Consider the following 24257-nt stretch of genomic DNA (forward strand, 5'->3'; position numbering starts at 1 on the left):
GGCATAATGTGTATCATCAATTTGAAGTAGAATCTATCTCACATTTCAGAATTAAAAGCTATCATTATTTACTTTTAAAATGCTAACTATCTCTCCATTAGTTTGAAGATAATTTTGATCAAAGCTTTATAAAAAGTGAAGTGCTAGGATGTACTGTAGAAGTGTGGAATTCATTAACATTTGTCAACTGTTTAGCCTGAGTGATTGCATTATTAAAAGAGTAATTGCCTAAAATAGTAACATATACAGTCATAATCCCAGCGTATATCCTTTAACTTCAATGAGCAGTTTTGCTTCCAGAAGTACAATCAATGCCAATTTTGAAGTCAAGTGAAAGTACATTAAGATTCTTCAGATAGTGCATTATTTTGTCCTGTTTCATTTTGTCCTTTGCCACATATCCCATTGCCAAAGCTGAAGTATTATCCATGCATCTGTGCTTCCACAGGTTAACCCTATAATATGCAATTTCAGTTATGTGTGAAAACCTAACATTCACTCTACAGTAAAAGAAGTATTCATTCACCGGTACTGTACATTAAACTCAATCTGTAGAATTTTCAGTCTAAGAATTTTCGTATAAACCATAGTAAACATAAAAGATATTAGTAAGATTTTGCAGTAGCATACTGTATAAAACTGACAACAATTAACCTGGCTATGGAAAAGAATTTTAAGAATTACTTATTCATCATTCAGAAAAATGAACCAACAGACGTGACATAAATGGGTAGCAATCATAAACAGAAAAGCAGTTAAAACAGTGTTGTTCCACAGTCAGTTCAGCTTCAGCTGTACTAAGAACAAAACCTGAAAACTAAAAGTCAGTACCAAGGCATTAGCAAGCAGACTGGGCAGGACTGAGAGGTTTTTTTGTTTCACAAACACAAAGTCCAAATGAAAATCGTAACTGCTTATGCAAGGTCACAAAGCTTAGTCTATTGCAAGCACCTGCTCTGTGTTTAACAAAAGTGTCAGTGCCATACATACTTCAGTCATCAGTAAACTCATTAATCTAAAGATAATCACTAGTGAGCTACACATTGTCAAAGAAATCACTGATGTTTGCACTGATCGTGATGTTGATATATACCAGATGAACTCTGCCCAGACAAACATATTTCTAGTGACTAATGTGAGACAGATGTGCATGTACTGGAACACCACATAAGAATGTAGAATCATCTTAAAAGTGAAAGGCAATAATATTAAGATTTAGAGTTCATGGGATCTGTATTTTCTTTCCGTCAGTATTATTGCGATTTCAGAATTTGTTCCACCTTACAAAGAAGAATGAGAGTATCTTTAAAGATGCAGAATTTTAAAAATGCTTTAGATCAAACAATGTATTGTTACATAAATTCAAAGGATTTTATTTGTATTTAGCTGAAGATAAACTCAAAAGGGAAAATTCAGAAACAAATAGGGGATTTCAAAATGAAAAATAAATCCTTCTTTCCTTATCAGAATTTTCTTCAATTTGTGATGAGCCTATTGTAATTCTAATTACATTACAATAGGAAGCTGCAATTGTAACTGCTATGCTTTTAACCATAAATAGTATTTAGTCAATTCCAGTGCTCCAAAGATGTAATCAAGTTTATGAGTTCACTTATTTTTTTGAAGTTCTTTGAGGACTGGAATGGGTGCAAAGAAGACTTTGTGGTGCCCCATTCATAATTCCTACTAAAGAGGTCCCTACACTAACCCAAAACCCAAAGCTCTCTTAGCTGTTGTCTAGGAATATGCTGGGTTGTTCAGCTCCAGAAGGGATCCTAGGAATTACTAGTCTGTATAAAGTACCGGTAGGGAAATGAGTCCCTAAAGAAAACAGACACCAAACTGTCAGTGCAGATACACCTCTTCACCTTTCACCAAATATCTAAAACTATGACATGGATGAGGAAGACCAATATCTAATCCCCAGCTGCACAACAGGATGTGAAAGCCCACATTTGTGAAATCAGAAGTTACTGCAGGAAAGCTCAATCTCACACCTTTTCTTTCTGAAGCAGTTTAGAAGTACACAGAATAAAAGGCAAGAGACAGAGGAAGAAACTGGCCAGACCACATGGTTAGGATCATCGTTTGTAAGAAAGACTAGAAAGTCTCTCCATTCTAGCTTTTTGCACTTTCTTTACTGCCTTCAGTAAAAGGTACACATGGGCCTTTTTTCACTGTTTTGTTATTGTGCCCTAGCAAAATAAAGTTCCCAGTGTACAAACCAACACTTCCAAAATGTCAGGGCTTTATATACTAAGTATGTTACAAGCCTGGATGTTAATTTCCTACCAGTTGGCAACATAAACTGGAAAACTGTTCATACAGAGCTAATCAAGACATCGTCTATACTTCCAGGGCCATTTTAGGGGGAAAGTGTGTGACTCTCATAGAAAGATGAGCAGAATAATCTTCAGTACCTCTGCAGAGACACCTCTTGGCAGCAACGGATGGTAGCACATTTCTTTAAAAACAAAGAGCTTTTTTAGGGAGAATTACTTCTGTATCTACTGATTACAAGAATAGTAGTCAAAATTTAACCCCTGGAGCACTTTAGGGACTTAAACTGAATCTAGTGTGCAGCACGTTTATAATAAAAAGTGGGGGGCATCATTATGTCAATCCATAGGGGTTAAAAAGGAGGGGAGTGAACTCACAGATTTAAAAAAAATTACCTTATAAAGTTAAAAAGTATTATTATTTTTTTATAAATTTGAGCATTACAGTCATTTTATAACTCTGATTGTTAACCTGGATATACAGTAGAAAACTGTCTATAAAAGTAGAAAAGCATGTTGTGAGAAGCTACATAATGAATATTTTTCCTTTTCTTAATGTGTTTACTTACGAGATAATGATGCCATTATCAATAGAAAACGTGTCATACGGTAGTCCAGCAATATTCCAAGCTCTGATCTTTACTGGTTCTCCCAGGGTATTTGTTAAGGAAAAGTCATCAGAACAAGGAATGTTTCTTGTTCTACATAGCAATACCCACTCTTTAGTTTGCGTCTAGATAAAAAGAAAACAAGCATTAACTGAAGTTCTGCCTATTCCCAAATTTTTCAGACCATTAAAAAAAAAGTAGTTTTCAACCCATTTCCCATAACATATGCTACATGCAAGATCATTAGATCTTCAGATGGAAAGAAACTCATCTTTCTGTATAAAATGTCTAAAAATGTCTTTAAAAAATGCCTTTGTATGTGACTTTTATGTATGAAATACAAGTTTATTTGGTCAAAGCCTTGGTATGATTTCATTTACCATGTCAGTATAGTTAACAATATACTTTATTCATATTTGGTTGAAACAACAGTACAAAATTTTCTAAGAAAAAATGAATGAAGGAAGTACATCGAAGGAAAATTTGAAATAAGGATAACAACCAAATTCTATGCTAAAATCAGGTACGTTGATTTCTTTTCTCTCTTCTTTTTTAGCAATTTTTTATATCCTGGACTTGATTTTCAAAATAAATGGAGATTAATTTATATGGCTGAATTCAGTGGCAGGTTTTGGTGTTCAGGTTTGGAGTTCAAAAACTTTCAAAGTCAGGGTAATCTTGACATCCAACATTTGTTATAGCTAAAATCAGCTTCCATGTCAAAATCTTTTTGTATTCAGAATTCACTAAGAGTTACAGGCACAAGTCTGCTATATTATTGAGCTATTTTATCTTTTGTCTGTTTTTTCACAGAATTAGACCAATTTCAGAACTTGTTTAATTTTGATGCTGCTGAAATAGAACCTAATTCTGTTTTCTTTCAAGTTAAAAAGAATTTAGCCATTGAATGAGAGTAACCAGAGCCATCAGGTATAAAGTTACCAGCAATTGCTTCAGAGAAGCAACCAAAGAACTCCATGCTTTACACTGCAATAAGTAGAACAAGGAAGAATTTCCCCTGAGAGTCTTAAAAACAAAACTCAAAATCCTACAATAGTTTCGGTTCCACTTATGGATTCTTTTAGAACATAAATAAAAAATATAAACTTTGTAATAGAAGAAAAATTAATTAAATTTAATTATTACAAAACACAGGGACAAAATCCCTGCACATATTACTTGTCTGTAGCTGGATGTAAAGGCTCCTAGGTAAGCTACAATTCCCGATGAAATAAGTATATCTCCAGTCAAATTGGTGTACTTCTGTCCCAGATCCAAAGCAGTGTCATGCCAACGAACTGTCTCACCCCCAAGGCCACTAATCAATTGTTCTGCTCGCTGTAGTTTTTTGCTGCATAAGTCAACCTCAGAATGAAAAAAATGCCTGATTACATGATGACTTTAAAGACATTTTACAAATATTAGAAGCATTCAAGGATTATTTTCCTGTGCAGATGTTTTCTTAAGTAGTTTCATCAAATAGAAAGCAGTTGTGTATTATAATAAAAATTTTAAAGAACAAAAACAATCTCAGTACTAGTACAATAAAATCTATTCAGTTACATTTTCATCCAAATAAAGGAAGAAGACCAGTATAAATCATACAATTCAAAATAGCTCTATATGCAATATGGAAGATATTCATAGGGAAACTATCTGTATGTTATAAAAGAAACAAAAACACCTCCAAAGACATCACTGTCTCATGAAAGTATTTCTGCAAAAGAATCAACCAATCAAAAACCCCTAAACATACCCCATCCTTATGAATACATATTCTGCATTTCTGTTGCTGTTTTTTTAATTAAGCCAGCTTTACAGGCATGTTTATAACCTAACAGGAATTTAATTCAGCTGTGTTAGAATTCTTTACTATTAAGTAAAGACACATTTCAGCCACAGGATAGGAGGAAAATTGTCAACTCTCCCTGCTGTTACAATCCTGTCTTTCTTCTGGTAACCATAGCAGCCAATTTACACCACAGTAACAAAATGCTTGAGTAGTTTATCCCTCCCTTCTACTTCCAAACCATATCAGCATGGTATGACATGGTATGACCATATCAGCAAGACCTGACTTTAACTACAGACAAGAATTAAGATTTCATTTCAAATTCCAAAACTATTTTTGTAAAATAGCTCAAGATGATGCACTGCAAATCTTTAAAAAAAGTCTTCTAAATATTGCCTATTTCTGCACATGTGACAGCTACTTACCAGTCGGGAGCAGAGTTTGCCAAAAACATTATCAAAATTACATTAGTAAAAAAGGCATAAATAACTTTAAAAACTTTAAATGTATTCACTTGCAAGTTAATAGATGAATCAAATTCTTAGTGCAATCATTGAAAAATTATCCAAAGCAGATATAAGTGAGAGTGTAGGAGAGGGGTATCAGTAAATTCATAACATCTACATTTCCTATTACTTTAAAGTATTTATTCCCCATGCTTTGCCCATTTATAAGTTCAGGACTGTTACACCAAAATAAAAAAGTAGTTACCTGAAATTAAGACATATTGGCAGTTAAAAGGAAGAATCATTTGACAAAGAAGCAAATTTTAAATAACTTAACTGTATATCCATCATATACCTGATTTTCCAAGTTCACCTTCTCCTGTTTCTTGGATTCCAATGTATCTTGGAGTACAGCCAATTTATCTTGAACCTCCTTCAGGTCTGCTTGTTTTTGTCTTAGACTATCCATAGCAATCTTCAATTCTCCTTCAGCTTGATTCAACTTTACCTTTTTGGGTGCAACATTTTTTGCCACTCTAAATAAAGTCAAAGAATAAATTAAACAACCAAAAGCTACAGTCTCGCTCCAGGATTACTATTTTAAAAATTAACATAGTGCAAGGTCCTACACCTGGGTTGGGGCAATCCCAGGCACAGCTATAGGTTGGGCAGAGAAGAGATTTAGAGTAGCTCTATAGAGAAAGACTTGGGGTGTTGGCCGACGAGAAAATGAATATGAGCCTGCTTCACTGTACGCTCGCAGCCCAGAAAGCCAACCGTATCCTGGGCTGCATTAAAAAGAGTGTGACCAGCAGGTCAAAGGCGGTGATCCTGCCCCTCTACTCTGCTCTCGTGAAACCTCACTTGGAGTACTGTGTGCAGTTCTGGTGTCCTCAACATAAAAAGGACATGGAACTGTTGGAACAAGTCCAGAGGAGGGCCACGAGGATGATCAGGGGACTGGAGCATCTCCTGTATGAAGATAGGCTGAGAAAGTTGGGGCTGTTCAGCCTGGAGAAGAGAAGGCTGTGTGGAGACCTCATAGCAGCCTTTCAGTATCTGAAGGGGGCCTACAAGGATGCTGGAGAGGGACTCTTCATCAGGAACTGCAGCGGTAGGACAAGGGGTAACTGGTTAAAACTTAAACAGGGGAAGTTTAGACTGGATATAAGAAGGAAATTCTTTCCTGTTATGGTGGTGAGACACTGGAATGGGTTGCCCAGGGAAGCTGTGAATGCTCCATCCCTGGCAGTGTTCAAGGCGAGGTTGGACATAGCCTTGGTGACATGGTTTAGTGGAAGGTGTCCCTGCCCATGGCAGGGGGGTTGGAACTACTTAATCTTAGAATCATAGAATAGTTAGTGTTGGAAAGAACCTGGAGATCGTCTAGTCCCAAATCCCTGTCATGGCCAGGGACACCTCACACTAGACCATATCACCCCAAACTCAATCCAACCTGGCCTTAAACACCTCCAGGGATGGAGCATTCACCACTTAAGCAGTTTCTGCAAATTTTTCTTTAATAACAGGTAACAATTAAAAGCAAAAAGGATTATGCTTCCAAACTGTCATATTTGAAGACAGTTTAGAATCCATTATGGATTTGTGCCATTAGAAATTCATAATCATATATATTAAGTAATATTCACAGACACTGTACACACATATACAGCCAACTGTACAAAAAAAAATAAAATAAAATACAAGACACGGAAACCCCCCCCCCCAGCTTTGCACATCCAAGAATCTATTTTCCAGTTTTCAGGATTTCAGTCTTTTACACAGATACTTTTGTGAGGAGAGTATTGGAAATAACATATTATTTATCTATCCAAAACCAACATGCAAGAAAATGTGTTAGAATGTCCCTATGCTCAACTGAGATAGCATTTCATAAGTATTAACCTCATAATTAATTAATCCACTCTCATACTCAAGTTGTAGATCTGCTTAAAAGTCAACCTTTATAGTCAACTTTCTATCAGTTGGTACTTGTAATGTTAATAGTTGTTCTCAATTTGAGAAGTCTCTCTAGCACGCATTTACTAATCTTTTGGCAAAGTAACACAATATCCTCTCAAATGAAGGCATGCATTACTTACCATCACTTAACATTCAAGCTACAGGTTGACTTTAGTCACCCAGTGCTAATTTACTGTTAAATGTGAGCTCCAGATGTTCCAGATTAGGAAGTATCACAAAAAATAAACACATTCTTTCAGTGCATTGAATAGGATGTGTAACAAAAAATATCCTTTTGTCTTGATATGACTACCAGAAACTTCCAAAGGCATTTCAATAATGCCTTTAACTATTTCCTGAGCACACTGTTGCTCCCATGCCTTCTTAGAAAAATTCAGAACTGAAAATCAGGCTCTATACCTTAACACCAAAATAAACTGATCTCTTTAATCAAATTTATTTTAACCTTTCAAAAATTATCTTTATACATACTTACGTATCATAAAACTCCATGGCTATGACCCATTTGCACAGACCCTCTGCTGCTGTGGAAGCATTTCGAACCTTCTCTGGTACAAATTCAGGATTTGTAAGATAGTGTTTTCTTATGATAGCCATGTAAGCTGCAGGAATGTTATCCTTGTCATATTCATGAAGAGACTGAAGAAATCTTATGTCACCCAGAAGTCTTTTAGCAGGACCCCAGAAATCCTCGATTTTTTTCCCAGAACCTGATGGATCTGGAATCCTATCTGCTTTGACACCTTTAAGGATGCATATAGCTTCCATTACAAGCTTGACACCAGAAGGAGGACTCTTCATGGACTTAACCACTGTAATATCCTTAAAATTATAGTAAAAAAAAACACCTTTAGAGCTCTGAACACAGGTGTATTGATTCTTCTATTACAACAGAAATAATAATAACCTTTTTTATGTCAAGATAATGTTTTTACATAAACATTTGCTGTTCTCATACTTGATAATTTAAAACACCATCTATGATCTCAAGTTCATAGCACAAGCCTGCATTGTCCATGCATATTTATCATTTTTGTTTGCCTGGGGGGATGTTCATGTGCATTTAATTTTTTTTCCATTCTTTCTGGTCTTTTCTCTAAGGTACTATGCAGGTGAAACTAACACTGACTTCTAAACAAAAATATCTGAAATCTAATCAACAATCAGCTCAGACAAAACAACAAACTCTTATGTGTAATTCATTTTTAGTTGCACTTTGTTCTGCTTCTAATTCAGTAATGGGCATGGCAGCTCAGTTATGGAGTACAGATGTTCCAGTGTTATGGTCTGCCCTTCACTTCAGGCTGTAACACAATACTTCCAAGCCTACAGGATCACAGCAGCAGTGGATTAGTAGATTTAAGATAACAAGGTAAAAACTGCCTTCAACCCAGAACTAATGATCTATGCTCTTCAAGCACAGCAAATAAATCAATTAGTATTCTGGTCAGTTATGGAACTCCCAGAGTGAGCAGAGGAAGAGAAGAGGCAGCTAAAAGGAAGACAATTACTGGGTAAAAAGTACTGACATTACAAAAAATAGCAGGAAATTAATAAGCAAAGTTTTAACTGCAAATATAGAATAATAAAAGAATGAAATACTCCTACACATATGTGTACAATTAATTAAGCAAAGGGTTTTTAATATAAGGATTTATGGAGAATAATCTCTCTTACTCTTCTCAAAGGATAACTCTGCATGGAAATACCAATATTCTTTCTAAGAGCTTTTCTCAGAGAACACATACTTCAGTGAATTAAAGGATTTTTAGATTCTCATGTTTATTTTGCCAACTAGTTTTAGCCTTTGAGAGCTTGCATATATATGCATATAGAATTCATATAGGATCATATTCATATATAGGATCCATATAGGATTGCATATAAATGCAGTCTGGATAGAAAGAACACCTGAAGTGAGTATGGAAAAGTCCAGAAAAAATAACCAGGAAAGCAAATTTGATTTATGAGAAAAGACTAAAAGCATAGTGATTACTTAGTTTATAGAAAAGAAAACTGGAAGTGCTGAGATAAATGAATACAGTCTTTAACTGCATAAAAGATAAAGAACCATGTTCACAGGGGGCAGGACAGAAACAAGGTTAAGTTGTAATGAGTAAAATTAAAAGTAAACACCAGGAAAATCTCCTTAATGAAAAGTGTGTAAAGTGAAACAGATTACCAGGATTACAGGCTGAAGAAGACAACTTCTAGTGACCCCCTCCTAGTTCTAAATTTCAGTGTCTTTGTATATGCACTGCTAGAAACTTAGATGGTCAACGATAAATAACATTTAAGACTGTTACACTTTTTCTAATCTTTGCTGAACTAAGAACCATATGAGGTACACAGTTCCTTTTGACTTCAGATACTCATGTCAGCAGTACTGAATTATGTGTAGATCTGTTTCTCCAAACAAAGCATTTAATCTGTACATTTATGTATGTAGATTTACAGGCACAACTTGCAACGTGTCCTGCTCTGCTTTCCATCAGTGGTGGCCAAGGTGAAGGGTGAATCAAAAATGAGAGTCCTGTACAGATCCTCAAAGATCTCCCTGCACACAGAGTTTTTTGAGTTCATCATGCTATTTAAACATATTTTGAGGAAAAAACTGGGTTTTTTCCCTTGAAAGTTCCTACTACTTTTTTTTTTTTTTTTCCCTCTTGTACTACAATACTCCCTTCTTGGAGACACTGAGCACTGACAGCAGCTGAAGTTATTACTTCATTAGCCTTCAAAGCCTCATTCTTACCTTGTTATGCCAAGTATAATGCAATTGCCTTGAAGGGACTAAACAGCTGTTTTAACAAAGCATTCCAATGATTTGAGAATGCCAGAATCTAAAACTTTTGATACCAAGCAATAGTTGTAAATAATAAAAAAAAATAAATCTATTTTTCTGTTTCGTTGAAAGTTTTCGAAAATCTTGTTTTCAGCAACTATAGCTGGAGTATATAGTCCATCCATTATACAGGCAAAGGAAACCTGAATATCCACAAAACCAGAGGCAGCTGCCTCCACTGTTGTACTCTTACAGGGAAGCACAGAATTTCAACATCAGTTTCTAGACTCTGAAGAACTGGATATGAAAATATTAGTCGAAAGGCTGGCAGGTTCTGAGTAAGGAAGTTAAAAGCGTACATTTTCTAATGTCTCCATTGTTGAGTCAAAATATTTTTTTTTACTATGAATTTTGAAGTGTCCAGAATATTTGGTCTTGTAATCCATAAAAACTTTGCTACAGCTCTTTCACTAGAAAATAGACATAGTAACACTTTGCTTTTTTAAACTGAAAGATTTCAAGAAGTTTCTAAATTATAAAACTGTAAGTAAACGTAAAATCTGAAAATGCAGATATTCCATACTTTTGATATCTGCATACCTCTCCAGTATGTAAATATGTCTTGTTAGCCATACCTGTGAAGTGAGAGTGTCCAGAGCAGCCAGAGCATTTTCTAAAAAAGGCATGGCTTGTGCTAAGTCAGCATCACATTCATCCTTGATAGCTTTTGCAGCCATAGCCTGCTCATTTGCCACTTCTTCATCAGCTTTCACAACTTTTTCAGTTTTGGCTACTTCCAAAGATTCTTTTTCAATAACGGCCATCATCTCATCAACCTGCTTGCTAGCTGCCCGTAACTGAGGTTGCAGAGCCTCCAGCTCAGCCTGCATGGAGGCTACTTGAGACACAGCAGAGTTCAGTTTCTCCAAGCCAACTTCGTATCTTCTTTTTGATTTCATCACCCTACTGAAAATAGATAGTACTTTATTATAAAGGTATTTTATCAGTATTTGATCACTTAATTCATTGGGATCCATTCCCCAAATTTTGTGCTACTCTGAATAATCAAATGCTCTGCCAATCTTGTTTGATTTGTTCAAAAAGTAGTAAACATAGCAGGGATTACTTGAGCCAGTCTTGAACTATTCTATCATGTATACTCGAAGATTGGAATATAAACAAATAAGTGATCACTTACAGGTGAATAAATGATTGTTAAGCTTCTGCCTCTTTGTTGGCAGGAGCTACAAAGTCAAGATGGCATGGTAGTAACAGACCAGAAAAGAAGAGGGAAGAGATGGGGATATGCCTGTTATATTAGTTACCTGTTAGATTATTAGTTGAGGTGAGGTTGAAATAGAATTAATATCACTTGGAAAATCATTTTAGCAGAAGTGAATGGCTCTGGGGATAACCAGTAGTGTCAGAATCAAGAAATTCCAAAGGCACTGGATCACTATATTCAAAACAGTGTTCCTTTTTTCCTGGAATTTCTTGCCTCATGCAGTGTTTCATACAGTGTATTGATCAAATTAAGCACTTGTCTTAATTGTTATGGTAGTGTCTTATCAATGAGTAGGAAAGGATATAAAGAGGAACTTTCCCTCACCAGCCATGAGAATAGAACAGATGTGCACATGCATAGCACAGGTGAACCCTGCTAACAAGCCACTGAAACCTATCAAATTGAAAGCCGGTTTCTCAGATAATACCTTCCCTACATCCCCCAGAGAAGCAAGGAGTAAGCAGACTGCATTAATTACTCTGGTAGCATAATATACATAATCAACATATAGCAATGTCAACAGGGATGTTAGAAGTGTTCTAATGCAAGTATGTTTTGAGAGCATCAAGTCAGACCTTCCATCCAGTGAGAAAGCATGTGTCCTATCAGTCCATTTTATGCCATTCTGTCAATTTAAATTAACTAAAAACAATTCACTTGTTTTGTTCCAATTGGCTATAAGAGAGGAAATATTTTTAGTAAACTTGAGCTCCTTTAAAAAAGGTCACATTATAAATCCTTACGTGCGTTTCTTTTCAAGTAGACTTTTAAAAGTGTAGATTAATTCCAAGTATGAAGTAGGTGTAACATAGTTGTGTCTTTGAAGCTCTGCACAGTATAAGTCTGATAAATCAATGGTAGATGTATGAAAGCTTTTACACATATCAATACATCCACTTCGAGTTTCTTCTGACATTTCAACATCTTCCAAGAAGCGAGAGGCAACAGCTTCTAATGCATCTTCAGGCCATGACTAAAACAAATTAATAAATGCCTTTCTCTTATTCAGTGTTTCACAGTCATAAATCTTAAAACATTTTTCAAAAGAGCATTTTTACCTCATTTCATATGTAAAGTTACTAAGGCACAGAGAAATGACTTCCTAATGAAAAGATCAGCAAATAGGACAATAAAATAACTGGTAAGAACCAAACTACTTAGGGATTCCGTTCAAGCCCACTTTTCATTTCATCCAGTAAAAATACTGTTACTAAAAGGAGTATTTTGCATTTTCATTATGTCCATATGTGTGTGTTTGTGTGAGACTGTCTCCACTCTTCCTCTTCAAAATAACCTTTAAAGATACAGCACTACATTTTAAGACTTGATGAAAATTAAGTTCCTCAGATTCTCTCTATGATTAAATTCTACATCTGCTATATTCTAAGTTCTTTTGCACAGTCAGGATATAATTTAATTGCAAAGTAGTGGCAAAAAATCTGTATCAAAAGTTCTGTCTTTGACAGGTATATCAGTTTCAAACATTTTTGGCACCCTAGATTCTGCCAGTCATAGTAATAAAAGAAAACACTACATATTTAAGTCTGTAATATCTACAGTTCTATGTTCATTCATGTATAGTCTTATACCACAGGTATTTCCTTGATGATTTTGCATTCAGCCTATACTGGCCTTTATTACAGTCAGAATGGTTCTAATGGTGTAAATAATTTAAAACATGACACTAAGAATATTCAAGATATTTTCCACCACTAGCTTGAACAAAGATAATTTGGTTATAAAAAGGCTTGAAAGTCATGCTTCTATGGCATTTCCAGTGGAATACCAACAAAAGCTTTGTATTTACCTGAAACCAGTCCAGTGTGCAGCAGTTAACAAGGGCTGGAAATTTACGAAGGCGATTACGAAAAGCATCTCCAATGGGACTCATTGCCAGTACTATATGTAGCTGATCTCGACAGCGAGCAACAAACATGTTAAAAAGAGCTATAGGACTGCCGTCTGTCTGTTTTGACCTGTCCTGTTGGCGATCTATTTGATGCATTTGATCACAAATTTCTTGTTTCTCATCTACTGCAAAGAGGTTGGGTACTTCACCTGCGTTTAGTAAATTATTGATGTCTTCTAAGAATGATTCCTTTTTAATCTGTGTATCTGTGAACAAGAAAACTCCCTGTGTTTCTCCTTCAGCAGATTTTCTTAATATGACTTTTAAGTCTTTATGCCACTCGTTGTTACCGTAACTTTTAGTTATTTCAACCTGAAAAAGGTTGTATTCAGCCATATGGGCTGCTAATCGAGTAAGAGACTGCCGGCCACTACCACCAACACCAACAAGGAGGGCATGGCTGCGAGGCTGTTTCAAAATGCGGGAAATTCTACAAATATGTTCGATAGCAAATCGGAACAGGACAAGCTGCATTGGCTTTTTGCTCATGTTATTAAACTCTTCCAGGTGACTCTCTACAACTAATCTCAATTGATCCACATTAGTAATCTCTCTGTATGTAGTGTCCTCTCTCTTAGGGTCATGAAAATCACAAAACATTAGGCTACGCAAGTCATCTTCTTCAACTCGGCCATCACTGTTGAAGTCCAGATTTTGGAAAAGTTCATTAAAGTCTTCATTTAAGTCATTTTTCACTACTTCTTGGATAAATCCAACAAGCCAAGCCCGGTCAGGATTATCCACCAAGCGATCATAATATACTCTAAGAACCTGTATAATAAAGAAGTAATTCTTTGAATAGTTGCTTCTGCTCTTGTACTTGTACTTCTTTTAAACAAGTTAAAACAAATACAATTCTTCAAAAGACTTCAAAATATAAACTTAAACTTCACTACATAGAAAACACTACACAGATATTTAGAATTCAGTAATAATGCTTCTGAAACGGAAATCCAGATGGAAAATACATACACACATACATATACATATATTTATAAATGTTATTACATAAATGCATAAAAGGCTGCTGCAAAGAGGATGGGAACATGTTGATCTGTCCACTACAGAGGGATAGGACAAGTTATAGGGTTGTATTTCAAGAAAGAAGGCTGCAACTGGATATTAGAGTAAAAGATAGTGAAGAACTTGAACAGATTGCCTGGAAGTCTGAACATTTTTCATCCTTACTTAGAGAACTGTAAGAAATTTTTAGGAGGGAAAAAAAGTAATCCAGAAGTTACTGCTGTTCCTCTCTTCAGGTGATCCTGCTTTGTGGAAGGATGATGGATGATCACTTCCATAGTTCATCACTTTCATGCATTCTAATGATCACTTACATAGTCACTTTATGCTGATTCGATTCTGTGAACTTAAAATTCTAAATACTTAAAAGCAACATTTGTCAATAACTTTGCTTTCTTTTAATCTAGAAAAAGAAAAACCAAACAAACAACAAAAAAAACCACAGAAACCCCAGAACAGATATCGCCTACATGAGGCCTTTCCCTTCCGTTTTTAAAGATCACTTCAGATCTTTCAGTGTCTATCCTATTATGACTGAAAGACAAGAAGCATTTGCTGAAGAGAGTAAGCTCAAGAATTTCTTCTAAAGGCAGCCCAGAACTAAGAAAAACAAGAAAAATAAAAGAATAACTAATCTCACTGTTGATTTGGCCTTTTTTGGAGGAAAGAGAGAAGAAAGAGAAAACACTCTGCAGGCATTAAAAGCAGCAAACAGAGTCTACATAATCACATGAATGTGAAGGTTTAAACAATCAACTTTACTACTGAGATACAATTCATATTTTTTAAAATGTCTGATTTCCTCTGCTTATAAATAAATCCCTTCTCATGAGTGTGATACCAATTCACAGCTATTAGCCAACAGGAGACGGAATTGCAAAATACACAAATTCACATTTTTCTTACTTGAAACAAATATAATTCCTTATTATTGAGTGATTTACCTCATGAACCCAGAGACGTTTTATCATGCTGTCAGATTCTGTTGTTTCAGGCCTTGACAGGCAAACACCTTGAATAACACGTGAAAAGTCACGGAGATTGAACAAATAATGAGATTTGGCTGGAGAAGGCAGCAGATTCTTCATAGCTTCCTTATGTATATTCATGGTTCCATTTATAATTTGTGGAGTCAGTTCTACATATTCTGATGGAAAGCTATAACTGACAAGTTATAAAAGGTGGTAAGCATCTAGTGATTCTCACAATCCCATCATATTAGCATATGATTTCATAAATAAAATTTTACATGTACACAGATTTACTTATAAGTTCATGCCAATTTTTAATTTCTATGATTATACTTCCTCATATGTAGCTTTAAAAAAAATCTTAGCTCTGTCACTAGATTAACAGATTAACTCTGCAAATCCAACCTATTAACTATGGAACACGCTGACAAACTTTGCTATATTACATAGCTAATTATACTCTTCTCATTTTTATGACTAACAACGGGGAAGTCAGGTCACATAGCTCTTGCTGTCTCCTGGGACTTCTTTCCCTCAAAGGATCAGAAACTGTCACAAACTTGGTCTAGAAACAGGGTATGATCACCTTTTGAGGCTTAGCTGTCAGAACAGATAGATAACAAAAGCTGAAGTCCATTCCTAATAATGCAATTAAAAATTACGTAGTGGTGAAAGGCCAAAGAAAGAGTAAGCATTTTCGAAACACAGAAAATTTAAGAGCAGTTTCCAGTTCTATTCTTTGAACAATGACACCAACTTCTATTCTTAGTTACTATACATGAAAGAATTCTGTATTACAGAAATACCTCAACTAACTGAATTAGCCCTAGCTAATATAAACCTCTGTTAGAGACATCAGAACAAGAACTTTACTATCAGAGTATTTTAAGATGAGCCCTGTTTCTGTGGAGTAATGAATAACTCAAAAAGGCACAGGATATAAAAGATCATAATTTCTTTTTAAGAGCAGTATCCTACAAACATATCTTGGAGACTTCCTAGTACAGTAATTTAAACACTGAATTTGTTTTTTCCCAGTACATAGAGATTACTTACCATATTGTTAAGTGCCAGTCTAAGATTCTAGAAAAAATTGTGTACATGGATTCATCATCAAAGTCATTAATAGTAACTGTATTAAAGTGTCGCAAGAATCGTGGGGTTACTGGGTTTCGACCTCCACCTAAGTATTAGAAAATATTAATGCTATAACTAACAGAAAAAAAGAAAACTAAAATAAAGCAGTAAAAGCTTAACATTTTTTGCCTAATCTTTGATTCAGCTGGCAGGCTCACATTAAAAAGCACCACACTTCATCATAAGTCTAATAAAAACAAGATGTGACAATCAGTTCTTCCATAACCAATAGTTTGCAAAATACAGATTGGATTCTCAAGTTATAGATAGATAGATTTGATACAATTTTAACTATGCTTCTGTTATATAAGAAAACTTGTATGATAAAACTCAAAAACCATGTGCTTGATTTTCAAAGCATCCTAATGAAAGACAACTCTGCAAGTAATGTTGTATACCTTATTCATTAAAAATTTTATCCCAGTTCTAGAGTTAGGATTTTTTATGACTAAATTGTAATTTGAACAATGAAGCTGTTTATGGAAATAAGGGGGTGTAAACCAGAAATGTATTGGATACTTGCCCCTTTTGTTTAGAATTCAGGGTTAAGTTGCTGCACAGCGTGTTCAACCTTCTTACAGCAGCCAATCAGAAAAAAACCTAGCTGAAATGTGGGCAATCTATGATCTCTAACACTTGGAGCATAGATAAGGGCAACCAAATTAGCATGGTAAGTTCTTTTAAAACATGTGACTTTGGACCTAAGGCATCACCCTGCACTAATAAAACTAATACACCTGGCCTGGAGCTGTCTGACAGTCAGCCACCTGAGTCTGCAAGCAGAATTAGTGATTGTCTATATTTAACTGTGCATGCATTACTAGTATCTGCTGAGGATTCATATTTTATGTGAAATAGGCCAGTTATTTATCCTGCTTCCTTCTACCCTAACTAAGGTCATCTCTCAGTCACAGCAGATAACAATACTTCTTGAAGTTTACATGTGCACTGATGTCAAAATTACGTAACCTGTTGAGATATAAATACAACTTTCACATAAAAGATAATCCGTTCCTAATATAAATTTTAAATCTATTTAGCCAAGTAGCTTTAAACGTTCTTTAAATAGCTTTGTATTTATTTCAATAGCAATACACGCACAGATTTCCAATTTTCAGTTCCTAGTAGAAGAAAAAAAACAACACAGGATAGAAAGGAGAATATAACTTTGCAAGTTCTGGAAGTAGCTCCCTGTAGAAAGCTACTGAAATAAAATATTCAGCCTTGAAGTCAGTTGAATTGTAATATTTGACACAAATAGTTAAGACCATAACTCGTACATTTGTTCAGTCCATTTTTTTCACTATTTGACTGAAAGAGTACTGGAGCAAAATTAGCTACAAGCTTTCCTGGGAAAGGAAAATTAGAGCCAATTTCAGAGCAGTTGAAAATCACACCATTGTGCTGGAATAGGAACATAATACGAAAGGATAAATTACAGAAAAAAACTTTACAAAAAATTAACATGTAAAATTTCAAAATTCTTTCACAGTTTCCTTCTGCTCAGTTATTCCACACATTGATAGTTTAAACTGTGTGGATGAACACTGACTCTAAAATGACTGTAAGAGCAGTTTTGCTTCCTTAGGAAACCAGACAGGTGAAACAGCAGTGGACCCTATTACACTGGGCATGCATCACCAAACACAAAAGCAGTCTCAGCAAAGAAATGGCATGTTCTTTTTGTATGCTTGTGTGTGTAAATAACTCTACAAAATGAAGGAGGAAGGTCTAAGGAGGCTGAAGCAGACAATAGAAGGAAAGCACCAATCATAGCCTGACTTAATACTGTAAATGTGCTCAAATATGGTATGTTAGATGCATGGCTGTGAACCATTCTGTAAAAAAGAAATTGTTATATGATTCCTGCAGTAGTGAAGGAAACAGATTGTATAGTTTCTATAAAATCAAACACAACAGAATCAAGTAAACATTAATTCCTCATTTTAACTGACAAAATATACCAGATTCTTTTTTTTTTTTAATTTTAACTAAAGAGGTCATATAGTAAATGTGCATGCAGGCTATCAGAAAAGTAATGACCTCTTTACATCATATGCTTAATTTCTTTTTGGACAAATAAAGTAAGGTTCATGTGCTTAAGGATATCACCTAGTCCTATTTAGACAAGTTTTGAAGAAGAATAAAAATTACTGAAGGTCAGTGGAGGGTCCCATTAGACTACAGGGATTTCATAAATACTTTGTGGATGCATTCTTGTTTTCCTGAGAAGAAATATTTCTTTCTCCCAAAGACTAATACGAGTCTCTGCTGCTCCTCAACCACTCTACTATGACTTCTGCTCATGTTTCCTGCAAGGAAAGGGTTCCTTGAGTCCTATCATAAAGACCCAAGTTGTAAAACTATTCATCAATAAGCATTCAGTCTTTGGAAACCAAAGAATCATGAAAAAGCATATAAGACACATCTCTTACCTGGTGGTCCCATTGCACACACAATTTGAATATCTGTAAGTTTAATCTTTGAGCAGTCTTTAAGGTCATACCAATTCCAGTGATCTAACCACTGCCGTAGTAATTCAACAGGTGGCTGAGCACCATAGACCTCTCGTGCTGGCATATTAACATCATCTACAAATACAACCTGAAAAGAAAAGCAGAAAGGATTTTGCATTTATTTATTTTACTGAACATATGCCACTATTCTGCTTGATTCTGGAAACACTGCACATCAATTCACTCCCATTAAAATTAATGGTAGTAATAAATATATGGGTTTGAAAAGCGGCCCTAAGCTCATATTGGAGTTTCTGTTGAGATAAATAAAAATCAAACTTAAGAAGTAACTGTGCCATTCTAAAGCCATTACAAAACATACCTACCAAGGAGAGAAAAACCGTGCTTCTAATTTCTGAATGTATTTACTGAAAGACAGTAAACTAATACTTGCTGTTTAAACCTTACTCTGCTACATATATGGCTTTTCTTGGGAAAAAAGATGGAGTGAAGACAACCCCCAAAAATGTCAAAAGGTTGTGATAGATATGTACGATTAAATACTGGTACTTTCAGGATGCCTGTAGACTTTTTGTATATGCAGCTTTGGTTTTTATTTCTTTTCAGTATTTCCTAGCAATTTTGTTTGTATTTAAAGGTTATTTACATACAGAAATGTATCAGTTACCAATTTTTTCCCAAAAGGTGGTCCAAAAATTCCTTTTCTCCTTTTGTCCAGCTTGGACGTTATAATACTCTGAGTCTGAGCTGCTGTAGTTTGTGCTGAAAAGTTAATGAGCAGTGGTGTGTAGACATCTTTATTCAAATTATTTAAAAGAAAATTCTGGAAGAATTGTGAAAAGGAGAAAGTTAAATATTTATATACATGTATCAGCAAACCTTATGGCACTTTAGCAAATAGCAATCAGACATTTTTGTACCATTTTTATATCATTTAATATTATTCATTAATTTATCTCTAAATAGTTATCTCTAAGATAACTATTATAACTATAAATAACTATTTCATCAGATAAACCGATATTCTTGAATAACTGAAAACATAATAAACTGAATTTGACAGGGAAAAATTTCTACCTCCAATATAGACATTTTCAAATTTTCTCAAGAAAAAATATACATATATATACACCTAGTGTATTATATAAATCCAGTATGTTAATATTTTGCACTTCATACTAATACATAGTACAATCACAATTGATAAATATTGTCTGTACTAATTCACACCCAAATCTGCAAAAGTATCCACAGGTTCTAATATTCATGCCTGGTTTTGAAGATTCTCCAGGAGTATTTAATTTGAAGGGCATAGCAAGAATATCTAATGATAAGCTTTAAAATACTAGCATCAAGACTGGCAGCATTTTATAATGCTAGCTGCCTTCTGAAGTCCATTATGTTAGCTGCAATAAACCTCTGTGAGAAACCTGGATCAAAGTTAGCATTCCGTGTAAGACTGAATGGGACTAATTTCTTACTCACGTGTGAGTAAAAAATATAGGGGGAAGAAATCCTCCCGTCCCTCCCAGCAGTTGTCACAGAGCATTATTGCAGATAAAGTACTGTCTCTAATGAGTAGTCTAATCTCTGTCAACAGCTGTTGAGACCTTTCAGAGTACATAGGGGGGTTTTCAGCAGAAAAAAATGTTTAATCTCTATCCTTGAAAAAAAAATCTGAGCTACTCCACAAAAATATAATAATGCCAACTTACGGAAGCCATAGGTCAGTGGAAATTAATGGCCATATTTACTTTATTTCTTTTATCAGTTCTGAACTCCCAAGAAATATCACCTTCTTAACAACCCTCCCAGGAATTAACTGGGCAGTAGAAACTAGTTAAGTTCTTCATTAAACAGAATGTTTTACTTTTATTATATTTCTGACATCAATACTCTAGCAACAGTCCTTTATGAACAGATCTCCTTCTAGTCTTAGTATTTATTTTGTTCAAAATTATTTCAGAAAATTAACTTAAAACCAAAAATAAGTTAAAATAATCATTAGTAACTTCACAGTTAATTTTTATCACAGAAAAGGAATGAAAGATAATAGGTTCAAGACCATGAAGCCAAATGTATTTTATCTGCTTACATAACTTTTAAGTTTTGCTCCCTCTGCAAAACAACTGGGTGTACACAGGCTTCATACTGATGGCATTGGAGCAATCAACGGTAGCAAAATCCTCTACATAAGGACATACTAGTATATAAATACAAATAATATAAAATTTGTGCCTCTCAGCTTCTACCTCCTAAGATTTTCTTGGAGAATCTCAGTAGCTAAAAACGCAATAATGGCTTTGCCTTATCTCCACTTACGTTTACCCTTTTTGCCTCAAAAAGTATACTTTCCCATGGATATAGATGGAACCCTGTGAAAAATGCTGAATTTGGACATTTCTGTAAGTGAACCTCAACACCATGAACATTCTATTGGCACAGTTCCATTGCCTGTCAGGCTTTAATAGTCTTCCAGAAAGAGATGCCATCCGTATTTAAGCCATAGGACCTGGCAGATCTGCCTAAAGAATTAAAACTCACATTTTTAATCTCGACTACTAAAATGATTTTCTATATTACCTGTATTGTTATTTTAGTAGCCACATGACAAAATTAAAGTTAACAAAGCATCACTTGGTAATTTAAGATGAAAAAAAAAAGGAAACACGATCCCAAAATAACTATGACTCATGTCAAAAAGATAGTAAAATCTGCTTTCAATCATACAGTCTGGCTTACTCCTCTAGACAGAAAAAGTAATATTTGTAGACATGGGAATAGAACCCAAAACTTTTATCTTGAATTCTTATTTTAATAGCTGAAGTTAAAATACTTTTTACAAGATTGTAATTCCCTTTGACTAGAATTTCACAAGCTCTGAGAAATATGTTGCATTTGGCTGTACTAAGTCATTACTTACATTTAAGGCTTTCATTACTTAATGTCATGTGTTTTGATTATCATTAGGCCCAATCAGAACTAGGTATATCTTGACACTCTCAATATAAAACTTAAACTTAAAAAGCAGCTGTCAATAATTTGTTTTCTCTTGAGTGCTCATCTTATTTATTAAAAAGAATTCAAATCATATTCAAAGACAAAATTAATAAGCTTCTCTATGGTATATATCAGTACAAAGATATGGGAAGGTAATGGGTAAAATATTATCCAGCTAGATATAACTGAGATAACAACCACTTGATTTTTTAAGAACAGCACTTCTGCAAATCAGAATACATGGATTCAAATCAGCCCTCCAGAAAACGAGGAACATAGTGTGAAAATGTGTCCGGCCTGTGAAAATTTTGACTTAGGTGACTTGTCTACTCTTACAGAATCCTATGGTGGGTGAGGGCATGGAAGTGTATCACCATGCAGTTCAAGAGTTTATCATAATGAATGTACAAGAAATGTCTAATTATTGTATAATATAATATCTTTTTACTTACACATATGTCATTTTGTAATATACAAAAATTCATCTCTCATTTTCCTGTTTTTCTAAGCAAAGTTGTATTCTCATCTTACCCCTTTCACAGCTATTTCTAGCATCAGAATTGAAGTACTTACAGTAATATAGGTACTTTTCCCAGTTCCTGTGGGCCCCACAAATATAGAAGGTTTTTGATGTAATGTCAGCAATTCCATCAATGCCATGTATCGAATAGTATCCAGAGTTGGTACAATTATCTCATTAAACATCATATCATTACGTATAGGAGGAGCTGATTTGAGTGCTTCCACCCAGGGTTCCCAAATTCCTGGTCCCTATTTTAATGTATTTAAAAGTCATGTATTAATAATTAACAGGAAAAAAGAGCATAGAACCAATGGAAATAGAAAAATCTAAGTTCTATGACTTAACAGATGAGGTTATGAACCAATTTTTAAAAGATTAAAAATAATTTCATAAGTCGCTCAGTTTGTTTCAAAATTCAGTGTTTCCAAATCAAGAGTACTCAAAAAAAAAACACCTCAGCCTAAAACATGCAAGTACTGAAAAACAAAGAATGTACCTTACTTTTTATATCTGTACACATATTTTTATATTTTATATACACAAAATGAGATAATACATATACTTATTTACACATTATATACAGTACACATATAAATAAATTATATATAATACATATATATACATTATAAACATATACATATATAAATACGTTAAATATATTATAAACATATACATATATAAATACGTTAAATACAGTACATATATAAATATGTACTAAATTAGGAAATTACTGTATAAAAATTTAACCACTAAAGCTAAAAGAGCATAGTCAGCCTTTTCACAGACTCCAATAATAAATACCTCCAAACTATCTGCCAATTTGAGGGCAGATTAATTTTAACACTGAATCTCCATAGCACAGATTTCTCTTTTAGATCAGGCTAGTAGAGCAGTCATAAAAGATGTCAAAATTCTCCAGCAGTAAATGAATACAAGGAGATCTTTAAAAATTGTAAATAGCCCTGAATCAACTGCATGTTCTATCATATCCCCTCAAAAAATTCTACCTTGAGATAAAATATGAAACTCCTAGAAGTCATTCTCTCCTTCTGTCTTTCTTAGAGGGGCCATATTCTCACCTCTGTACACAAAAATCCCTTTGCTGTAAGTACATGTTTTTATGGATTATGATCAGAAGAAGAAGAAATAAAGCCTTTACTGATGATTGAAACCTCAGCCACTTGGCAAGATGCAAGAATCATCCATGAGCTGAAATCTAGACAAAAGTAGTTCTTACACTTCTACAGGACTTCACAGGAATCACAAAGTAAAAAAAAAAAGATACATTGATTTTATCTTTAAGTCTCTGGAGTATACTAGATGCAGAGTGTGAATTTTGCCTCTCCACTGGGAGAGCGGAGGATCAAGGATTCACATCTTAATCCCAGGAAAAAAAAAAAAGCAGAGAAGAGGCAGAGAAGAAGCTTACCACAGCAACGAAACCTAAGAAAAGGGCTGAATTCCAAAATAAAATTATTTTGCAAGAAATCAAGAATGAAAAAATGACAGAAACAAAGTAACTGGTCAAGTTTTGCTGCAAACTTGTTCTGCCACAACAGACAAATATTCTGGTAGCCAAGAAGACAGGCTTTGGTGCTACACATCCCAACCAGAACATTAGACCATCACTAGCTTGCAAGGATGGAGGTCTGCCCTATTCAGTGATAAAAGAAGTAAGCAGCAGAAACAAATCTGCAGTAATAACACACACCTTGTAGGATTCATTGACTACTACAAACTGGAAGCCCACATTCTCTTTTGCAATCCTCACCTCTTTGACAAACCGATAATCATAAATTGTTGCCTCTTTTGGAAATGGAACTGTGAAAGCTTTTGAAGACTGTTCAAACTTGGTCAACAGTTTGTATTGTTTGTTTGTCTCCTCACTAAGTGATCCGTTAAGCATTTCTCGTAGGATTATGTCAAATTTCAGTCGACCATCGTCCCTACAGCTGGCTCCTACAGACCATATCAGTGAAAACAGAAAAATACCCTGGAGATGGAAAAAAACAAAATGTAACTGCAATACCTGCATATTA

At 34.7% G+C, this 24257-nt stretch overlaps 1 protein-coding gene across 4 annotated transcripts in view; it reads right to left on the minus strand.

Moving 5' to 3' along the window:
* Positions 1–24257, minus strand: part of DNAH7 (dynein axonemal heavy chain 7) — a 116022-nt gene that overhangs the window by 31733 nt on the left and 60032 nt on the right. For all 4 annotated transcript variants that reach the window (XR_009728958.1, XM_061376660.1, XM_061376652.1 and 1 more), the window contains 13 exons: positions 23990–24211; positions 22269–22466; positions 19363–19518; positions 18654–18822; positions 16138–16264; positions 15055–15274; positions 12986–13858; positions 11922–12151; positions 10529–10859; positions 7584–7930; positions 5481–5661; positions 4067–4252; positions 2849–3012 (listed from right to left, as the gene is read on the minus strand). Coding sequence is in view for 3 of the 4 variants with exons in the window: in XM_061376660.1 (XP_061232644.1) it covers positions 2849–3012; positions 4067–4252; positions 5481–5661; positions 7584–7930; positions 10529–10859; positions 11922–12151; positions 12986–13858; positions 15055–15274; positions 16138–16264; positions 18654–18822; positions 19363–19518; positions 22269–22466; positions 23990–24211 (3404 nt within the window). In the remaining variant the exon portion in view is untranslated. The remainder of the gene's footprint in view (positions 1–2848; positions 3013–4066; positions 4253–5480; positions 5662–7583; positions 7931–10528; positions 10860–11921; positions 12152–12985; positions 13859–15054; positions 15275–16137; positions 16265–18653; positions 18823–19362; positions 19519–22268; positions 22467–23989; positions 24212–24257) is intronic.

The sequence above is a fragment of the Neopsephotus bourkii genome, unplaced genomic scaffold (genome assembly GCF_033783945.1).
Source record: "Neopsephotus bourkii isolate Nb327-2 ecotype Australia unplaced genomic scaffold, CSIRO-AGI_Nbou_v1 NB_196, whole genome shotgun sequence".
NCBI lineage: Eukaryota > Metazoa > Chordata > Aves > Psittaciformes > Psittacidae > Neopsephotus > Neopsephotus bourkii.